The sequence below is a fragment of the Macaca fascicularis genome, chromosome 1 (assembly GCF_037993035.2).
Source record: "Macaca fascicularis isolate 582-1 chromosome 1, T2T-MFA8v1.1".
Classification (NCBI taxonomy): Eukaryota; Metazoa; Chordata; class Mammalia; order Primates; family Cercopithecidae; genus Macaca; species Macaca fascicularis.
The window spans coordinates 220,342,858-220,365,116 of NC_088375.1; the positions used below are offsets into that span (position 1 = coordinate 220,342,858).

Consider the following 22,259-nt stretch of genomic DNA (forward strand, 5'->3'; position numbering starts at 1 on the left):
AACATGCTGCTGAGGCTGCGCTGCGAGGGGAGGGAAGGAGGCATCCAGGAAATAGCAGCTGTTGTTTTTACTTCTCTCCAATTCCCCAGGAGAGCTTTTCTGAAACTTCTGTACAATTAAAAGGTAGTGAACACAGTCAATGCCTGTGATAAAGTTACAGCCCGAACTAGTTGGGAGCCTGAGCCAGCCTCCAGATCCAAGAAGCAACAAAAGACGAGGCCACTGGCAGCTGTGGATTAGCCACCAGGTGCCAAGTGGAGGGCGTTTCCCAAAACAGTCCCCAGTGTCCAGCACGTAGACTGAGGACAGGCCCCACTCGGAGCCCACCAGCTCCCCGCTCCTTAGGCCAGACTTAGCGTCACCCAGTTCAGGCCTGGGACAGCAGGCAGCACTCGCGTACCTGTTACACTCTTCTGGCTCTGAATTTCCTCCAAATTGGGTGCCACTGCAGCACGTGATGGGCTAATGCCATTTGATGAGGGCCCCAGGGAATTGCCACAATTGATATCCTCTAACTGACCTCTCCTGAAGGCATCCAAAAAGCAGACGAGAGAAAGCCTGGAGTCCCCACCTTCAGAGAGGCCGCCCCACGGGAGACAGAGGTTGTCCTTGTGGACAGGAGGCAAGCCTGACCTTCCCTCTCCCTTGAAAGGCACTCATCTGACACCCGCAACGTACGACGCACTCACGGAGAGTAAACCCATTAAAACAACTCGCCCGCACACTATAACCATGCCTGTGTCTCTGGAGTGTTTACAGCCCTTAGTGACTCACAACAAACACGGGATCCCCAGGGCGATGGCTTCGGCCGGCTTTAATGACATGTTGGGTGTGCTTATCTGCTGGGACTAAAATCTGTCTACGCGCAAATGTGCTGACGTTCCATTTTTGTCAGCTTGCCGTGTTACGGATGAGGGAGGCTAACTCCAGAGCCAGGGGTGCTACTTTCCTCCTGAGATGATTAAAAAATGAACAAACTCTTCCTCCAGAATGGCTGGAGGGTCCTGGCAAATTGTCCAGTTCACTCAACTGGAATATTACAAAGAACATAAACGATGTTTCGTGCCCATTATGGAGATTTCGTGATGACTCAGAAGGCCAAATAAGCAGCTAGCCACCCTTTGGAGTCACCTGTTTGAGTAAATCCCAATATTTCAAGCTTCAAAAATAAAAAAAAAAGGATTATATGTATTTTAAACACATATACATCAAGTCTTTTGGCATCTGGAGGAACAGGAATTCCCCCTCCTTCCATATGGCATGGACCCAGCATCAGGCTCCACGGGGGGAAGGATTTTCATCACACAGATTCCTGTCCAATTTCCAACAACTCTGAGGTGGGTAATACGATTTCCATTTTACAGAAGGGTAAACTGAGGTTCGGGACATTAAATAACTTGCTTAGGGGCATATAGCTAGCAAGGAGCAGAGCTGACAAATTCAAATCAGTGTGTGCTTGAGTCCAAAACCGGTGCCCTGTACCCACTATGGTGTGCCACCAGCCTTGGCAGAAGGATAAAGTTCTGTCCATCTCACTGGACCACAACACAGGGTGGAGGGTGGGGGGTGCCGGGCCGCAGGTTGAGACTCCTCAGGGAAGTGGATCTCAGCAGTGGCTTTCACCCCGATTGTCCAGAAGAACCAAGCCCTCCATTGCCTCCATCCTGCCCTCGCCCTGCGAGCAGAAGTATGCTCACACGAAACCCACCAATGGGTTCTAGTGGGCAGCTTCCTAAAAGCATTCTTAATTCCAAGCAGTGGAGATTGCATCTCATCCAGCCCCAGCAGAAGTCCTTTTCAGAACGGCTCACAGAGAGCTGACCTCCCACTGAAATTGCTAACAGCAGAAAGATAAGCAAATGCTTGAGTTGCTTAAAACAAGGAATGTCAAGGAAAGGACAAACTTTTTTTTTTTTTAAGGATAAAAATTTAAAGGAAAAACAGACCAGAAACAATGTGGGTCTACTTTCTTAAGAGCAACATGAAGTCTTTCCATACTGCTGAGGTCTACAGTCTGGGATAAATTCCTGGTTGGGACACCCACTGGCTGCGTGGCCTTGGGCAGTTACTGAACTGTTCTAAGGACTGGTTTCCCCATCTACGGATGGGGTTAGCAACTGCACTTCTCCACTGGGTTGCTGGGAGGCCTCATGAAGACAAGGCATCCTGTTTAGTTCATGACACAACTAGTCTCCGGGAGGGTACAGTGCTGGGAGCCAGTACACAAAGACACGCAAGCGCCCCGGTCCCCTCAACTGCGGGTTTCATGTAAAGAGGAGGGGCAAGAAGTGATAAGAACCCAAACGATCATCATAATAAAATAATACAGAATTTTTAAAAAGTAGAGGACATGAAGAGGCAGGATAAGGCCACGTGGCTTTCTGAGCTCCAGGTTAAGAGAAATGCCAAATGGAGCAATAGGGTTAGAGTGCAGATGCTTCAGTTACAGACGTGGAGGGTGCCTCGTCTACAAAGATACTAATTTCCCATCACTTTTAAAAAAATGGCTTAGTTCCTTTAGCTGATCAGCAACACCCTCTTGCCTTAGAAACTCAGCACCTACACACCTCACTTCATCCTGGAACATGCTCCTCTGTCCACCCTACCTAAAAGCTACGCAGCGTCCGCTCCCATCATTCTAACCCCTCCCCGGCTTTATTTTTCTGCATAGCACTTACACCATCTCTGGACATATCCTGTGCCTATTTGCCTACTGGAAATCTCCTCCCACAGAATGTAAGCTCCATGGAAACCAGGGCTGCAGTCATCTCCTTTGCTGCCATATCCCTGGCAGCTACAACAGTGCCTGGCCCGGAGCAGATGCTCAAGAAATGTGACCAAATGAATGGACAATGAAAGATCGAAGAAGCGGATTCCTGTTCCCAGCTTAAGAACCTCCAGGGAGCACCTGGCTCACTCTGAGGGGGCTCTGGAATGATCCGCCCCTCAGACTGAGTTATTCCCTTGGTGCCAACAGGGACACTGAGTTGTGGAACATCTCAGAGTAAAATACGATCGAGGCAGAAGCAGGTGCGGATTGTGTAAACATCCAACATCTGCACCTCCTGCTCCAGTCCCTAGGTCATGCACCCTGGAGGCCAGAGCTGTCACCATCACGGGGCTATCACCTGCTGATCTCAGGACATTCTCCCCGAGCAATTCAAGGTGTTTGGGCCTCCATCCCAGCCAGCCAGCATCCTATCTTTTCCCTTCCCCACATCTCTGAAAGTGCCAATTCACAGACTCTTCCATACAACAGGGCACCTCTTTCAGCTCCTTAAACTGAGCAGCACGTTCGACTTGGGACCAAGTGCTGAGATTCGAGGAACAGCCAACTCACAGCCTGGCTGAAATGTTTATTTCAGCAACAAGTTCAGCTTGCAGCTTTGAGCCAGAGTTCCCATTGCCCTCCTAGAGGAAAGTCCCTTGTAACAGCCAATGGTTTCAGAAACCATTTCCATGGCAGGCTGTCCTCAATGCCTGGCCATCATGGAAGTTCTCAGAAACTCGATTTGGTCTTTAAGAACCAGAGACCAGAAAGGGTGAAGGGTAGTAGGGTAGAGAAAACTCCAAACTTTCTGGTTTAGCTGCTGGTCTGATCTTGTTTCATGGCAGTGATGTCATCTGTAAACTGGGAAAAGATATTTCCAATGTGCTGTCTTTTAAAACGGACATACCATAAGGGCTGCAGGAATAACAACCACCCCTAGACCTAGGAAACAGGCATTCCTGGGCTACACAGCGTCATTAGGATATTATTATGAACACACAAATGGAGTCTACGTAGACACAAAGTAAACAGCCCTATCTCCACCTAGCCATCTCCTGTACGTGTTTACATGAAAACAACTTCCACTGACACAACACTCAGCCTCAGATCACTTAAGTATTTTACAGACAAGACAAAAGTCATCTTGACTTAGTTCATGAAGGTGGAGACGGAGCAGAGAGCGCCACCATCTGATGGGAAACTCAGTCAGTGGGAGCACTGACAGGTCATCTAGCAAGCATGTAATGTCAGAAGGAGCTGAGGACTAACATGCATTAAGCATTTATGGTGAATGAGGGAAGGTGTTTTACACACACCATCTTTGGAATGACAAATCTTTCGTTGGTACTATTATTTCCACTGTACAGATGGGTAAATTGAGTCTCAAAAAGATGAAGCAACTTGGCCAAACTCTCCCGTTTGCTTCCTCTTCGCATCGATGCTGTTTTTTTTTTTACATCAACCCGTCTTGGACTCTGCTATGTGTAACTGAGGAGAAGGTGGGAAAAGGCAAACTCCAACACAGGAGAGAAGACTGCCTGACACCCAGAGGCGGCATTCCATCTCCTGGGGAGGCTACCATAGGCAAAAACAGGAATAGGAGGCCTTGCGTTTGGCTTTTTTCTTACAGGAAAGAGATGATTATTAGGGAAATAAGCCCGTGTGCTCCCCAGCCAGAGAGCTTGCTGCCTGGGAGAGGTACTACGGTGCTAAGACTTTGGATTTCCACGGACAAAACTGAGAATTCCAACACCATGATTTAGGACTCTGGGAACTTGGGCAAGTCACTTAACCTCCGGTCTTTTCTGTTCTTATCTGCATGTAGATAACACAGCCTCACTCCCAGGGTTGTGATAAGATTTTAAGGATATGTTGCATGTGAATTACTATAACACAATAGGTGTTCCATGAATAAGGAATAATTATGTTGTGCCTCCCCCTCCCGTTTTTCCCGGAAAAAGTATTCAGAACTTGGACCTGATGATGGCAGCCCCTTCTCAGAAAAGCCCTTCGTCTTCTAAGGTTTCTTCCTATTCCAGTCAAGAGGATCAGGGGTTCCTGTCTCCCATCCCCATGCCCTAACCTGGGGGGAAGGGGGAGGGGGAAGGGAGACAGCACAGGCCTGAGTGGGATGGAACGGGCACACCCACTGGGAACACTTTAACAGTAAAACGCTGTTCTCCACTTGGGGCGGATTAGCCAACGATACGCAATTAGATCACTGCATTTGTGTCTCCACCTCTGCAATTTCTCTTTCTGCATTACTCGGAGTTCAAGTGTATGAGAAACGCAGCAACCTCTCCGCTCCTAGCAAATGCGAGGCATCAATTTCACCTCCGAGGGGCGGCGGTGAAGGGGGTTCCCCTCTGCACTCCGCGGGGGCCGCCAGATGGCTCACAGGTGCGGTCCCAGGGGGCCGAACCAACTTCGTGCAGGGCTGGCCCCTTTCCCACGCTTCCCCAAGCAGACGAGGGGTCCAGCCCAGAGCTGGGTCTCCAGGCGCCGCGGGATCGCCGGGCTCCGGCAAGCGCGGCCCTGGTCCTCCGGTGCAGCCCCGAGCCCCGGTCCCCACGCCGAGGAACTCACTCCGCGTCCCGCGCGCCTCCCGCTGCACCCGCCCAGGGCTCGGGGCTCCGCGCGCTGCGAGAACTTTGCCGCCAGCGGCTTCCCGATCCCGGCTCCGAGCGCCCTCGCGCGCCCGGCCCCGGCGGCTCCCGGGCCTGCGTCCGCGCCGCCCGCCCCGCCCCGCGCGCACCTACCGGGCTGGCTGCAGTCGCCATCCGCTCGGACCCGGGGAGCCCCGGCGCGGGGCCCGGCCGCGTCCACGCACTGCTCGCAGGCTGCGAGTCCCGGGGGCCGCGTGGGCCCGGCCCCCGCCCCGCAGGAAGGCGCCGGCTCGCCCTGCGCCGCGAGCTGGCGGACGCGCTCCCACGAGCCCGAGTCGGCCGCCCGCATGCCGGGTGCCCGGGGGGCGCTGCCCGCGGCGGCGCGAGGGGCTCCGACGGCGCGCGCCGGGCTCACAGTTCCTGGGGTCGCCGCCGCATCGGGGCGCAGCCGAGCGCCGCCCCCGCCTCCCGCCCGGCCGCCTGCGCACGCCGGACCAGGGCTCTCCGTCCGGCCGGACGCCGGGCGGTCAGCGGCTGCCGCACGCGAGGAATTCGGCCGCGGAGCCTCTCACGTGGGAACGACTCCCAGTCCCGCGGCTCCTCCTCCCGCTCCTTCCGGGCTGGCGACTGCCGAGGCTCGCCCCGCCCCCGCCCCGCCCCTGCCCCCGCCCCCGCCCCCGCCCCTCCGCGGCGCCCAGACTGGCCCCAGTGCCCCGGGAGCGCCGCTGCGTCGCCCCATTGTGCGCCTGGCCCCCGCCACTCGGTGCATCCCCGACGCGGTCATTCCCGGGAACACGGAGGGTCAGAATGATGACCGATGTCACCGGGGGGACTTGGGCCCCGGTCTTTGAAAGCCCCTGGCCTCTGCCTGGCACCCCACTTTGCTGTGTCTCTCTCCTCTCCTGACACCCTGTGACAGCCTTGCCGGAGCCCAGGTCCTCACAGCCGGCCGGGGGAGGTCAGAAAGAGTGGGCGGGGAGGGGAGCAGCCCCGGGACCTTTCCTTCGCTTATCTTTGCGTGTGACTGGCCATCCTGTAAGTGAGGGGAATGCTGAGTGCGTCTGGTGGAGGAGATCGCGAAGGGGCTGAGATCTGGTGGGAGGCCCTGGTGACTTCACCTCACTTCCCCAGGCTCAGTTTCCCCATCTATGAGTTAGGCATTAGTAATTCCCCGCTGTCCATTAGCAGTGCTGCCTATGAACTCTCCAACTATGGCAGCCATTGGCAGGGGAGGCCAGAGCCTGGACCCCGTGAGTGGGTGGGGGAACGGTGACAAGGCCAGGCAAACCCTGTAGGAAGTGGCACCTTGGAGGGTCTGCACAACAGAACTCACCCGCTGGAGTGGGTGTTCAGGCTGGCAGTGCTCCTGTCAAGTGAGTGCAGCTCTGAGCCCCCTTTGATCTGGGGATTACGATGCTCTTCAGAAAGACTAATTATCTCCTTACAGCCCCAGGAGGCAGGTCCAGTTTCCCCCTGTTGTAGACACGCGGGAGCCGAGGCTACACAGCCAGGTGAGCAGTCAGTCACACACTCATGGAGCCCCCAGCCACCCCTTGTAGGCAGCATGCTGGCATCCCTACCCTGCCCAGGCCTGGCTCTGTAACCTGAGGCTCCCACGGGCCCAGGCCTGAGATGTGCGAATTTCTAGGTCACTGGCCTATGGCTCTCCAACAAGCTATGAGAACCAAGTTACTTTCCCCTAAGTCTACAGAACCTTTTAGGAGCAGTTTTCTGCCCGTGGATTAGAAGCCCTGGCTCTCAGCAACCACAGTGGCCTGGCCACCAACTATCATGGCCTTCCCAGCTTCTCCCTGCCCCCCGCATCCTCACCTTCCCGATGACCGAAACTGGCCCAGCTGTGGAGGCTGCCTTAGAACCCCCGCCCTCTCTAGCTGGCACTGTTTTTTTGTTTTTGTTTTTGTTTGTTTGTTTTCTGGAGACAGAGTCTTGCTCTGTTACCCAGGCTGGAGTGCAGTGGTGTGATCTTGGCTCACTGCAACTTTCGCCTCCTGGGTTCAAGTGATTCTCCTGCCTCAGCCTCCCGAGTAGCTGGGATTACAGGTGCCCGCCACCATGCCCGGCTAATTTTTGTATTTTTAGTAGAGATGGGGTTTCACCATGTTGGTCAGGCTGATCTCGAACTCCTGACCTCGTGATCTGCCCGCCTCGGCCTCCAAAAGTGCACTTTTGATTGCCCAGTGGAGGGCAGAGTGGCATGCAAAGTGCTAGGTGCTCCCAGCTGTGGAAGAAAAGTACCCACACCACTTTTCCAGGAGGAAGGAAACTGACACCACACCAAGTGACCAGAGATGCTGGGAATCCCCTAATTCCTCTCCTTTACTGAGATAACAGACAGAGCAGAACAAAAGAATGATCACTTTGAGCCCCTGAGAGCAGAAAAGCTAGGAATGCCTTTGCCAGCCCCTGTATCCTGGAGAATCTGGTCCAGGACTGTCTGAGTTACCTTCAGGGACCTGCCTGGGAACATAAATGAGTGAGCTGGGTTGAGCATGGGCTGTGTGGTGTATTTCAAAAAATAAGGGCATTTACGTTGTATTATTTTGACTTAAACACTCTTGGCATATTAAACACTTAGGAAGACTTTTCACTTCCGCAAAGAAACATCGTCTTTCACATATTTCTTGAAGTACATGAACTATACTTTTGATAGAGACATGTGCTTTCCTCTTAACTCCATGACAAGAGAAAAATAGCACTTGGCTGGGCACAGTGGCTCACGCCTGGAATTCCAGCACTTTGGGAGGCCGAGGAGGGTGGATGACTTGAGGTCAAGAGTTCAAGACCAGCCTGGCCAATATTGTGAAACCCCGTCTCTACTAAAAATACAAAAATTAGCCAGGAGTGGTGGTGCACGCCTGTCATCCCAGCTACTTGGGAGGCTGAGGCAGGAGAATCACTTGAACCTGGGAGGGGGAGGCTGCAGATAGCCGAGATTGTGTCACCACACTCCAGGCTAGGCGACAGAGTGAGATCCTGTCTTAAAGAACAAACAAACAGCAACCACCCAACAAACAAAACCCAGCACAAGTATGAGTATGTAGTTCCTGTCACTTGGATTTGGTGTCAGTCAGAGAGACATTAAGATGGTGGGGACTGTGGCAAATGAGGCCACCGGCCCCTGTAGAGGAGGCTGTCGATTGTTGTCAGGCAGGAATGTAGGCTTAGTGTTATCAGACGTTCTCCTTTCTTTGTTTGTTTAGAGCTACTAGGAATATGGATTTTTATGTGAAATCTAAATTTGAAATATTAGCAACTCTTTGAAACTTAGGAAGAAGGAAAGGAAGAAAGAGGAGATGGAGGAAGAAGAAGAAAGTAAATGTATCGAAAAGTCTTTATGTAGCCCATTGGCCACCAGGGCCCATTTCACTGCTACCATCACTTGTCCCCTCTGCAACCTTCCAAAGTGCACATACGTCCTAGTTACTTTTCAATCATCCAAGCTGCTTCTCAAGGCCACAGCCCTGGGGAATTCCCTCTGCAACTTTTACTCAGTGCAGTTTGGTCGTGGCTCTGTGTGAATGTGTGTGTGTGTGTGTTGCACGCTCAGACCCAGACCTGCAGATGGCAGTGGGATCCACCTTCCCCCAGTTTTCTGGAGGATCCCAGGCTGCCCATGCCTCCCTTACTCAGCTGTAGCCCCTCACTCTCCCTGCTCTCAACTCTGCTAGCTGGCAAGTCTGTGGCCGCAGTGGCAGTCGGGAGTCTATCAGAAACCCATCTATCTTGGGTGGGGAGGTATATTAAACATACCTTGAGGTACATTTATGAGGATGCCCCGGGCCCAGGAGATGTTTCTGCTCAGTCCTGCACCAGGAGACCCTGGAGCCAAGGACTAACCAACCCATTTTCTGCCCTGAGTGGCTTGGGCAGGTCCTACACAAATGACAACTCCAGGGGGATTTAGAGGAGACCCCTATGCAGAGCCAGCTTCTGGGCATGTGACCTGTGTGGTCACACTGGGCCCTGTGCTCAGGAGGGCCTGGAGCTTGGGTGACTGCTCTGTCGTTGCCTTGAAATTCTTATTTTTGAACACTGGGACCTACCAATTAAGTAGCCAGTTCTACTCCCAGGAGACCTTCCCAGGCCCCCTGGGGGATGCTGGGAATTGAGGCTGGATACAACTTGGCTCACTCTGTCCTGTTCCAGGGCACACTGTGTCCAGCCTCTGTGGGGCAGCAGGAAGGGAGGATTTGGGGGTCAGGAAAGACAGCAGGAGCTGTCCTCATCCAGTTCTCCCGGCAACTCATTTGAAAGAGCAGAGGCACAGTATGACTTCAGAGGGGAAAGGGGCAGTCCAGACAGGGTGTGGGGCGGCTGCTCTGGTTCTGGGCTCTGAGGCCAGACAGGGTCCCCCTGACCCTGACCTCAGGCTGGATAGGGCGCCACCCAAAAAAACAGAAAAGAGGCTGCAGACATAGGTGTCCGTTCAGGTCCCATTCGCAGTGTCCCTTCATTCCCAGGGGAACATCCTTTAGCTCACTGGAGAAGACTACAAGATAAATTTGGCTTAAGGAACAAAACCCAGAAACATGATATTAAGAGATCCTATTATGTTTGCTGTCTGCTTAAAGTTGAATATTTGAGCCCACTGAAATCTTTCCCATCCCCCTCCCATTTGGCTATGATTTTAAAATAGTCATGCATCACTTAATGACAGGGACAAAGGCAGAATGTCGTTCTGGGAAATGCATTGGTAGGCAATTTTGTCCTTGTACAAACATCCTAGACAGTACTTACCCAAACCTACACAGGATAGCTACTACACACCTAGGCTATGTAGTATAACCTATTGCTCCTGCACAGCATGTTACTGTACTGAATATTGTAGATAATTGTAACACGATGGTAAGTTTTTATATATCTAAACATATCTCAACAGAAAAAGTACAGTAAAAATACAGTATAATCTTATGGGACCACCATCAGATATGCGATCGATCCATCATTGACCCAAATGTTATGTTTCTTTTTTTTTTTTTTTTTTTTTTTTTGAGACAGAGTCTCGCTATGTCGCCCAGGGTGGAGTGCAGTGGCCGGATCTCAGCTCACTGCAAGCTCCGCCTCCTGGGTTTTTACGCCATTCTCCTGCCTCAGCCTCCCGAGTAGCCGGGACTACAGGCGCCCACCACCTCGCCCGGCTAGTTTTTTGTATTTTTTAGTAGAGACGGGGTTTCACCGTGTTAGCCAGGATGGTCTCTAACTCCTGACCTCGTGATCCGCCCGTCTCGGCCTCCCAAAGTGCTGGGATTACAGGCTTGAGCCACCGCGCCCCGCCGTTATGTTTCTATTTGTAGAAGATGTTTTACTGAGATCTTCCAGCCAACTTGTTACTATCTCCAAATACCTCTAGCTAAGACAAAGCAGGAACTCTTGATTCCCAGGAAGATGCAGAGTTTTGTAACACCCCATAGTTTTGTAACTCCTGGCGAAACTTTCCAGGGGGTATGAAGCCCTCAGCCAAACGTCAGGGCCCCTTGCTGTGTGTGACCATGAAAAAGTGCCTTGGGCTGGGCGTAGTGGCTCACGCCTGTAATCCCAGCACTTTGGGAGGCCGAGGCGGGTGGATCGCCTGAGGTCAGGCGTTCGAGACCAGCCTGGCCAACATGGTGAAACCCTGTCTCTCCTAAAAATACAAAAATGAGCCAGGTGTGGTGGAACGCGCCTGTCATCCCAGCTACTCGGGAGACTGAGGCAGGAGAATCATTTGAACCTGGGAGGCTGAGGTTGCAGGGAGGCAGAGGTTGCAGTGAGCGGAGATCACACCACTGCACTCCAGCCTGGCCAACAGAGCGAGACTGTCTCAAAAACAAACAAACAAAAAGTGCCTTCTGTTTCTGCATCTAAGTGTTTTGGAGGTTCAAAGGGCTGGCTTAGCAGGTGTGAGGAGGGTTTTTCTAGCTCTGCCCACTACGGTTGACATGCTCTTTTTTATCCTTTCTCATGGTGGTTGTATGGGTATGTTCTGCGTGTGTGTGTATGTTCTGCGTGTGTGTCGCTGGTAGTGATGGGAAGTATATACCTATTGCTGCATAACAAATCACCTCCAAACTCAGTGGTTTTCAACAATAGGGATTTATTATCTCATAGTTTCTATGGGTCAGGAATCCAGGTGTGGCTTAGCTGGGTCTTACAGGCTGCAATCAAGGTGTCAGGGGGAGCTGCTGCCAACTCGAAGCTTAACCTAGGCAGAATCTGCTTCCAAACCAAACTCACCTACAAGGCTAGTGGCAAGACGCAGTTTCTCCAGGATTTTTTTTTTTTTTTTATGGAGTATTGCTCTGTCGTCCAGGCTGGAGTGCAGTGGCGCAATCTCGGCTCACTGCAACCTCTGCTGCCCGAATTCAAGCAATTCTCCTGTCTCAGCCTCCAGAGTAGCTGGGACTACAGGCGCCCGCTACCACACCCGGCTGATTTTTGTATTTTTAGCACAGACGGGGTTTCACCATATTGGTCTGGCTGGTCTTGAACTCCTAATCTCAGGTGATCCACCCGCCTCAGCTTCCCAAAGTGCTGGGGTTACAGGGGTGAGCCACCACGCCGGCCCCATTCCTCTCAGGATATTGAACTGAGAACCTCAGTTCCTCATTGGCTGTGAGATCTTGTCACAGAATGTCAGCTTGTTTCCCACAGAGGCCTCCAAGAAAGAGCAAGAGAAGGTGTGCAAGAAAAGATGGAAGCCATAGTCTCTTTGCAGCGTAATCTCAGACAGGACAGCCCATCCTCTTCTCCCTATTCTGTTCATTAGAAGTGCATCTAGATCTTGGCCAGGGACGATGGCTCACGCCTTTAATCTCAGCACTTTGGGAGGCCGAGGTGGGCAGATCACAAGATCAAGAGATTGAGACCATCCTGGCCAACATGGTGAAACCCCGTCTCTACTAAAAATACAAAACTTAGCTGGGCGTGGTGGCGCATGCCTGTAATGCCAGCTACTCAGGAGGCTGAGGCAATAGAATTGCTTGAACCCCGGAGGCAGAGGTTGCGGTGAGCTGAGATTGCACCACTGCACTCCAGCCTGGGCGATGGAGCGAGAATCCGTCTCAAAAAAAAAAAAAAAAAAAAAAAGAAAGAAAGAAAGGAAGGAAGGAAGACATTTAGATCTCACCCACAATCTAGGAGAGAAGACAAACTGAGGTGGCTACCAGGAGGCAGGATCACTGGGGTCATCTTGGAAGCTGCCCACCTAGGGGATTGGGAACACAGTCTCTAGAAGCAGAGAGGCCAGGACTCAAATCACTAGCGTGTGATTGTGACAGATGATTTCATCCCTGGAATCCTCAGGTTCTCTATCCATAAAATGAAAATGATTGTGGTCACTACTCGTTGGGTTGTGGCAAGGGCCTTCGGGAGATGAGGCACACGTATAAAGCTCTGCACGGGGCCTGGGCATAGGGTAAATCCTCAAAAATTGGGCTACTGAAACATTCCCAGAGGAGGCCGGAGTGACACGCCCATGGCTTCTGAGTGGGACACGCTCCCTGCTACCTCTATGGAGACTGCCATCTCAGTCCACTCCTGGGGCTCCAAAGTGACTTGGAAGCCCTTTGGCAGCCCCTGGGCCGCCTTTGTTGCCGAGGCCACCAGCAGGGATGGTGTTGATCTCCTCTTCTTCCCTCGGCCACCCCGGCAGAACTCTAGGACCCAGGTGCATCAGGAAGGATTAGAGCCGGATTTTCCCCCAAACCTACTTAGACCTTTGCCCTTAGCGGGGATGAGGATTTTACTCGGGGTCCATCCTGCCATCTGTTCTGGCGAGGCTGGAGACTTCTGTGGGCCTGTCATGGGCTCACTGATACCCTTTGATGGCTTTCCCAGGTCCCCAAATGACCTGGCAGAGATCCTGATCTCCTCTAGGGCCTTGCAAAGGCCTTCTCCTAGAGGCAGAGCTTAGCCTAGTCCTCGGGCAGAACAGACCATTAAAGCAATTTCACAGAGTTCCAGGTGTCAGGTGGGGCTGCCTTCATGCCCTGCCTGTTGGACTGTCAAGAGTCCCAAATTAATTATTATTATCTTTTTGAGACAAGGTCTTGCTCTGTCACCCAGCCTAGAATGCAGCGGTATGATGATGGCCCAATGCAGCCTCAAACTCCTGGGCTTAAGCAATCCTTCCGCCTCAGTCTCCCGAGTACCTAGGACCACAGGTATGCCACCACCATGCCCAGCTAATTTTTAATTTTTTTTTTTTTTTCTGGAGATAGGGTCTCACTCTGTTGCCCAGGCTGCCTCAAACTCCTGGCCTCAAGTGGTCCTCCTACTTTAGCCTCCCAAAGCACTAGAATTACAGGTATGAGCCACTACAATGGGCCCCAAGTTAGATTCTTAATTGTAACAAAAGAATACAGTCCTGCCTTATCCGGGGGCCACATCTCGCCTTTTCTAAGCCCCTTTTTGAAGAGTTCACTTCAAGTAGGAAAGTTGCTGCAGAAAGTTAAAATGTTGTAGCTTATTCAGAATAAAAAGAATAGACTGGGTGCGGTGGCTCACGCCTGTAATCCCAGCAGTTTGGGAGGCCAAGGCGGGCAGATCACCTGAGGTCAGGAGTTCAAGATCAGCCTGGCCAACATGGTGAAACCCGGTCTCTACTAAAAATACAAAAACGAGTTCGGTGTGGTGGCGTACACCTGTAATCCCAGCTACTCAGGAGGCTGAGGTAGGAGAATCGCTTGAAACTGGGAGGTGGAGGTGAGACTGCAGTGCGCCCAGATCATGCCACTGCATTTCAGCCTGGATGACAAAGCGAGATGCTGAAAAAAAAAAAAAAGAACAACAGTGAAAATACTACAAATAATAACAATGACAAACATTTACATAGCACTTACTATGTGCCAGGCAGTGTTCTAAGAATTTTACATATTAATTTAATCCTCCCCACAACCCAGAGAGGTAAGTGTACTATTATTATCATCCCCACTTTACAGATAAGGAAATGGACACAGAGAGGTCAAGTCACTTATCCAGAGTCACACAGCCAGTAAGCGACGGAAGCAGGACTAGAGCCCATGTAGTCTGGCTGCAGGGTCCATACTCATAGCCATGATGCTGAGTTGGCAATAGGTGTCGTTTACTGAGCACTGACATCAGTCCAGGGACTGTGCTTTCCAGCTCATTCAACCTGCCAAGCCACCCTATCCCCAGGTTCCAGATGAGAAAACAGAGGTTTAGGGAGACATAAGGACTTATCCAAGGTGATGTGGCTGGAAAAGGCAGCGTTGGGAGTCTAACTCTCAGAATTGTGGGGTGTTCTCTGCGGAACTGCCTTCCACATCAGGGGTTATGGAGAATGCGTGCCTGTAGGCAGGGGGGAAAATCACCTCCTCATTCTTCATAAAGAAGGGGAACTCAGGGAACCCTCAGCAGCGCTGCTGGGCAGGATGTGTCCTCTGCTGCCCCCGGTGGCGACTAGCGGAATTTCTTCCACAACTGGGACCCTTGGCTCTGGGAATCATGATACTACGTTCACCACAATTTTCAGACCGTGTGTCTCCATTTCCTTTGTGTGATTTGAGAGACACAGAGGGCCAGGGGCCAGCGAGGGGCCCAAGAAAAGAATAACAGTTACTGTTTACTGAGCATTGCCACCTCTATGCCAGGCACTCTGCTAGAGACTCCTTACTTAAAAGCTATCATTTAATTAATCAATGCACAGATACCTAATCATTATTGTTAAGAGCTATTAATAGTAGATAGAGCATTTTACACATATTAGCTCATCTATTAATAGCAGACAGAGCATTTTACACATATTAGCTCATTTTCATCCCCAGAAGTACTATATAAGTACAATTACTATGTAAGTGCTATTCCTATCCTCATTTTATCAATGAGGGATCCAAGGTTCAGAGAGGTTAAGCAGGTTGCTCCAGGTCACACAGCTAGTATAAGGTGGAGCTAGGATTCAAACTTAGAAAGTTCTGGCTCCAGAACCTGTTCTCTTAACCATTATGCCATTATCAATGGGACTGTGATGGAGCCCCTGCCACCCATTCTCGAAGGCAACAAAATGATCCCAAAGAGCAGGCTAGGGAACTGCTTCCAGATTCTTGCTGGGTCAGCGATGAGGTCCAAGGATGCTGGCCTGGCCTATCCCTTTAAGGCTTAAAGTGCCCATCTCTCCTAGAGAAACTCATCTCCCACAGTGGCTGCAAGGAAGTTGGAACAACAGAGTAAGAACCCCTGTGTAGTCGTGCCTGGGCCTTTCATGGGAAGATCTCTGTGCTGCCTGCAAATAGTAATTAGGCATCCCAACACCAAGGGGGTTTAGATGTTCAAAGACAAAACTGGCTTTTCTCTGTTGGTGGGTGAGAAAAGTAAAGCCCAGAGAGGCAGACACTTGCCCAGCGGGGTTATAGCAAATCAAGGCCAGGGGGACTAACTCAGGTAAGCCCTGGAGCAGCGGTTCTCAAAGTGTGGCCCCGATCAGCTGCAGCAGCATCTCTCCTGAGCATGGAAGAGAAATGCAAATTCTTGGCCCTACCCCAGACCTCCTGAATTAGAAACCCAAGAAGTGAGGCCTAACGGTCTGTTTCCACAGCCCTCCAGGTGACCCTGTTGCTGTGACAGCTGAGGGCCACTGCCCTGCCCAGAAGGGCGGTTAGGTCTTCATGCCCTCTGAGTGGGGAGGAGGCAGTAGAGCGTGGCAAGGTCGCATTTTCAGTGGCGGTGGCGTCGGGATTACATAACATCTCCTCCTCCATCCTGATGGTTTTCTGCACCCAGAGTCCAAATGCAGAGGCCCTCCCTTGTCAGGAGGCCACTTGCCTGGGCTCCAGGAGGCCTGTCCGCACACACCCTCGGCTGCTTTCCCCATAATTACGGGTTTTGCCCGCCTGTCTACCCGCCCACCAGAACTCAGGCACATCAGCCAGAGCAACTCCTGGCTTCTCCAACTCAAGGCAGAGCACACAGGGCCCCCATCACCACTACACAGGCAGATGCGGGACTTTGGTGGCTACAAGGACGCCCAGCAAGGTTAGGAACGGGCCTTACCTTGCCCTCCGTGACCCCAGCATGGGCCAAGCCCAGATAGTAAGGCAGAGAGCTCTGTACTCTGGACATTAGAGAGTCACCTTAGGCCCTGGTCTCTGGGTTCTCAGGGCGGAAATCTGGAACGGCCCCTAGTCCCAATGGGACTCATTAGAATTGGTTCTAAATTCTTCTTTTCCCAGCATTGTTATTTAAATATCTTTGGAACGGGTTTCGGGAGGCAGATTTGTTGAACAGATATGTAGGAAGGACTGCCGTCTTCCCCCTGAAGTTTCTCATTAAACAAACAAGCAAAAATGTGTTTGGATAAATGTGAAAGGCACTGCCTTCTTTTTGGTTTTAAAGACTTGACCTTTGGGAGTGGAATGTTTCTCCCAGATCAGGGGCCCACTTTAGGGGTACTCAGGGAATCCTGGAGTAAAGTACAACCCCAAGAACCGCTGGGTGGACCTAATCCCAACTCCCCCTGAAACACAAGGCATGGGTAGGGGTTTAAACTTGCTCTCTGCCCACAGTGCCAGGCACACCACAAGCACACACTCCTAAATATTCTCAAGTCTCGCTCAAGGCCTCCCAGTTGCCTGTGCCAACCTTAACAAGCTCCTTCCATCACTCCAGCCCCTCCCCATCTTGCCAAGTGTCTCAGGTCTTAGTAAAGAACAATAGCTACCATTTACTGTGGGCCACTCAGTATGACTGGCATTGGCTCGTTTCATCCCCCACTTGCCGTATGAGAGAAGGGCATTGTTCTTATACCCATTTTAAAACGGAGTAAAGCGAGGGTAAAAGAGGGAAGCAGGACTTGCATTCTGGTGGCCCTTGGAGCCGCATCTGGCTTGTGAATGTGGTTTCTTTTTTTAGTACTCTAGTAAAAAAAAAATTTTTTTAACTGGATGCCAACATTTTAACATGAGGATAACTTACACCAAAAGCTTCAGATTTATAGTTTCCACCTGGCCTTTTTGAAAAAATTAGGCTGGGCATGGTGGTTCACATCTACAATCCCAGCACTTTGGGAGGCCAAGGCAGGAGGATTGCCTGAGCCCAGGAGTTGGAGACCAGCCTGGGCAACATGGTGAAACCCTGTGTCTCTACAAAAAATATGAAAATTAGCTGGGCATGGTGGCGTGCACCTGTAATTTCAGCTACTCGGGAGGCTGAGGTGGGAAGGAGGTATTATCAAACCCCCATTCCATCCCGCATGGTGACAGCGTATCCTCTCATCCCCCACTGTGGTAGGTTCCCTCCGCTCCCTACCGTCTTACCTCTGGCTACCTCACCGAGGTACATGACCTGCCTGGCTGCTCCAGGCACAATTAGTGAAAGGCAATGTCCTGGGTCAGTCCGTCTTTCTGTCTGTTACATTTCATCACTGCCCACTCCTGGGAGACCCCAATGTGGCAGATTAGAAGGAAAACTAGACAGGGAGCCACGAGATGTGGATGCTTGTTCTGTTGACCTGTTGACTGGGTGGCCCTGGGAAGACTTTTTTTTTTTTTTTTTTTTTTTTTTTGAGATGGAGTCTCGCTCTGTTACCCAGGCTGGGGTGCAGTGGTGTGATCACTGCAATCTCTGCCTCCCGGGTTCAAGTGATTCTCCTGCCTCAGCCTCCCAAAGTGCTAGATTACAGGTGTGAGCCACTGTGCCTGGCCAAGGCTTTTCCCTTTCATGGCTTCAGTTTTCCAGGTATAAATTGGGGTCTTGGATAGAACAATCTTCCAGACCCCCTCTACTCCTATCAGCTCCAGCAAGGCTCCTCCCAGCTGCAGAGCCCACTGGGAAACTGTCCTAGGGATTCCAGACCAGCCAGGTACAGGCTTGCCCACTGAGCCATCCTGTGGCCCCGGGCACCTCCTAGCTAGGGAACCGTTCCAGAGCTGCGCCATCAGTGCCAGCAGGGGCCAAGGCTGTGGGCCCTCCTAGTGACAGGGTGTGGGTTCCATGCCTGAAGCAGCTTCCGGCACCTAATGACCTCATTGCACAGAGGAAGAGTCCATCAAGGACCACCCAAACTCCCCACTCAGAAATGCAGGATGCCAGAGATGGGAGGTGGAGCCAGCGTTTCCCCGCCCAGGTCAGTCTAAGGACAAGGATGCCCCCTGGGCACTGGGCAAACTAGCTGGGGCTCTGCACTGCCAACAGGAAGTGCTCGTTCAAGTCCCAGGGACATAGAGAGCAGGAATTCAATCTCGCTTCTCTTTCATCATCCTACAAACATTCAACAGAGGGAGAAACTGAAGCCTGCAGAGGGAACATGTTTCTTAGGGCCACAGCAAATCAGTACAGAGCTGGGCAAGGGTTCAGGCTTCCCGGCCTCTGTCCTGGGGTGCTTCCTATATTCTCTCTCCCTCGGAATTTAGAACCTTTCACTTCTTGGCATTGGACCTCAGAAGGGACTTGAAGTGGCCAACGTGGGCAGGGCCTGTCTGGTTCAGAGGCCTGGCGTGGACCTTGTTCACAGTGCCTAAGATTCAAACCACTGCAGTGTGGGCTCAGGAGTGGTGTGAGCTGCCCAAGCCTCCGGGATGGGAGCTTGGTCTGTAGGAAAGGTTGCAGAACTAGCAGCCAGCAGCCCACATTTGGCTCACAGACACATTTTGTTTTTCCCACAGTGTCTTTTTAAACAATTCACATTAGTGGCCAACATTTAAGAATCAGAAGATTTCACTTAAGAGATAGGATTCCTGACTTTTCTTGAAAGCCTTGGAATCTGCCAAAAGCTGGATCACAGTTACTTCCTGGCCATGACTGGCAGGAGCTAGGTAAGCCCCCTCTTGCTCAGCATGCCAGCCATCTTCACTGTTTCTGGGACCTCTTGTATGTAGGTTTGGGGATTTTGAGCCCTCCTCTGCAGTCTCTCGGTGCCGCAGCCATAGTTCCTCTCTTCCTGGTTATCCTGGGCAAAACTCCAGATAGCAGTGGTTTGCAACCAGGGGGCAATTTTGCCCCCCACGCCTGGGAAACATTTGGCATATCTGGAGACATTTTGTTGGTCACACTGGGGAGGTGAGGAGTGCTCCTGGCATCTAGTGGGTGCGTAGAATGACCTCCTACAGCAAAGAATTATCTGGTGCCGAGTGTCAGCAATGTTGAGGGTGAGAAACCCTGGGCTGAATCAAGAGACACCAAGAGCCCCAGGCCAGGGATCTTGAGACGGAGGGGCTGGTAGGGCACCCACATCGGGGAAGGTCCAGCCCTGCACATCAAGTCCTTTTCTGTCATTGTGATGGACATGGAGCGCTCACTCGCACTCCTGGGAAAACAGACCTCATGACAGCCACTCGTGGCTAAAGGGCAGGAATGAATGTTAGGAGGGAGAAGAGCAGCCAGTCAGGAGATCCACAGGCCACAGACATCCCAGAGCCTTCTGGAGAGCCAGGGGCTAATTGGTCGTAATTAGGGCAGGGCCAGGCATTCATTCATTCATTATTTATTTATTTATTTGAGACAAGGTCTTACTCTGTTGCCCAAGTGGTAAGTGCAATGTGTCTTGGCTCACTGCAACCTCCGCCTCCCAGACTCAAGTGATTCTCTTGTCTCAGCCTCCAGAGTAGCTGGGACTACAAGCACATGCCACCGCGCCCAGCTAACTTTTGTACTTTTAGTAGAGATGGGTTTCGCCGTGTTGCCCAGGCGGATCTCGAACTCCTAAACTCCTGAGCTCAGGTGATCCGCCTGCCTCAGCTTCCCAAAGTGCTGGTTAAACAGGTGTAAGCACCAAGCCTGGCCATCATGCTTTCAGAGCACCAACTGCATACAAAACACTGTGGCTGGAAGGACGGGAGAAAGTCATGCTGTCCACAACATGGCCCTGGCTGTCTGGGTGCTCTGGAGGTGGCCAGTTGAAGAGGAGGGCACTCTGGGGTGCACTGCAGAGTCTTTGGGGCAAGAGTGTTATTTGGCCCTGGCTTTGAAAGATGCAGTCTAGGCTGGGCGCGGTGGCTCACACCTGTAATCCCAGCACTTTGGGAGGCCGAGGCGGGGGGATCACGAGGTCAGGAGATTGAGACCATCCTGGCTAACATGGTGAAACCCCATCCCTACTAAAAAAACAAAAACAAAAAATTAGCTGGGAGTGGTGGCAGGCGCCTGTAGTTCCCAGCTACTTCGGAGGCTGAGGCAGGAGAACGGCGTGAACCCGGGAGGCGGAGCTTACAGCGAGCTAAGATCATGCCACTGCACCCCCCAGCCTGGGCGGCAGAGAGAGACTCCGTCTCAAAAAAACAAAAAAAACACACACACACAAAAAAAACAAGAAAGATGCAATCTTCAGCAGAGATGGGCAGGTGGGCACTGTGGGCAGAGGAAACGGCCTAACTCTGGAGGCAGTCACAGACTCAGGCACACAGCCAAGACGAGATGTTATGAGTTAGGTGAGAGGAAATTGGTGGGAGGCAGAGGGGCCTGATGTCGGAGGCGGAGATTGCAGCACGTTTTAAGGGGTCTCCAAGAAAGGCTAAGTGGGAGAAAAGGAAGAGGCCATGGGGAATCATTGCCAAGACAGTAGAGTATAATTAACTGTGTGAGCTTGAAGAAGGCACTTAAATGCTCAGAACCTCACTTTCCGCATCTGTTCAATGGGGATCAATAAGAATAATAACAACGCTCACGTATAACACTTGCCATGTGCCGCCAAACTCTATGGGATATATTTAATCATCACTGCAACTCTATGAAAGTATATACTATTACTGTTTTATGTCCTTTTTATGGAAGAGGAAACTTCAGGATATGGGTAAGAAAATCCCTTTTAACGTTCCCGAGGACACTGCTGTTGAGATGGTGACGGTATCTGGAACAGGTGGTCTGGCTCCAGTACACATGCGGGGTTTTTTTTTGTTTTTTTTTTGTTTGTTTTTGTTTTGTTTTGTTTTGTTTTGTTTTTGAGATGGAGTCTTGCTCTTGTTGCCCAGGCTGGAGTGCAGTGGTGCGATCTCGGCTCACTGCAACCTCTGCCTCCTGGGCTCAAGCGATTCTCCTGTCTCAGCCTCCCAAGTAGCTGGGATTACGCCTGCCACCACGCCCGACTAATTTTTGTATATTTAGTAGAGATGGGGTTTCACCATGTTGACCAGGGTGGTCTTGAACTCCTGACCTCAGGTGACCTACCCACCTCAACCTCTCAAAGCGCTGGGATTACAGGCGTGAGCCACCACGCCCGGACCCACATGCTCTTTTTGAGCCAGGGTCTGGCCTCTGTCACCCAGACTGGAGAGGAGTGGCATGAATAGGGTTCACTGCAGCCTCAACCTCCCAGCCTCAAGCAATCCTCCCACCTCAGCCTCCTGAGTAGCTGGGACTACAGTCACGTGCCTCTACACCCAGGTAATTTTTCTTTTTCTTTCTTTCTTTTTGTTTTTGAAACAGGGTTTCATTCTGCCACTCAGACTGGAGTGCAGTGGTGTGATCTCGGCTCACCACAACCTCTGCCTTCTAGGCTCAAGCGATTCTCCTGCCTCAGCCTCCCAAGGAGCTGGGATTACAGGCTCGTGCCACTACTGCCCAGTTAATTTCTGTATTTTTAGTAGAGATGAGGTTTCACCATGTTGGCCAAGCTCATCTTGAACTCCTGATCTCAAATGATCCACCTGCCTCAGCCTGCCAAAGTGCTGGGATTACAGGTGTGAGCCACTGTGCCCAGCCAATTTTTCTTATTTTTATTTTTTGTACAGATAGGGGTCTTGTTATGTTGGCCAGGCTGGTCTTGAACTCCTGGCCTCAAGCGATCCTCCTGCCTCAGCCTCCCAAAGTGCTGGCGTTACAGGTGTGAGCCACCATGCTGCCGACCCTACATGTTTTTGATGGCTCTGCTCTCCAGCCTCTCTAGAACCAGCTCTAGGGTTGTCCTCAAGAATAAACAAAGGAAAGTAGGTGAAGTG

General features: G+C 51.6%; 1 protein-coding gene across 5 annotated transcripts in view; it reads right to left on the minus strand.

Moving 5' to 3' along the window:
* KAZN (kazrin, periplakin interacting protein) overlaps positions 1-22,259 on the minus strand; it is a 1,227,887-nt gene that overhangs the window by 185,807 nt on the left and 1,019,821 nt on the right. The window contains exon 1 of one of the 5 annotated variants that reach the window (XM_015452645.3): positions 5,530-5,930. The exons of the other annotated variants lie outside the window; for them this stretch is intronic. Within the exon in view, the coding sequence (XP_015308131.3) occupies positions 5,530-5,725 (196 nt within the window). The 5' untranslated portion in view covers positions 5,726-5,930. Of the gene's footprint in view, positions 1-5,529; positions 5,931-22,259 lie in introns of those variants that run through there. 5 annotated transcript variants of the gene reach the window in all.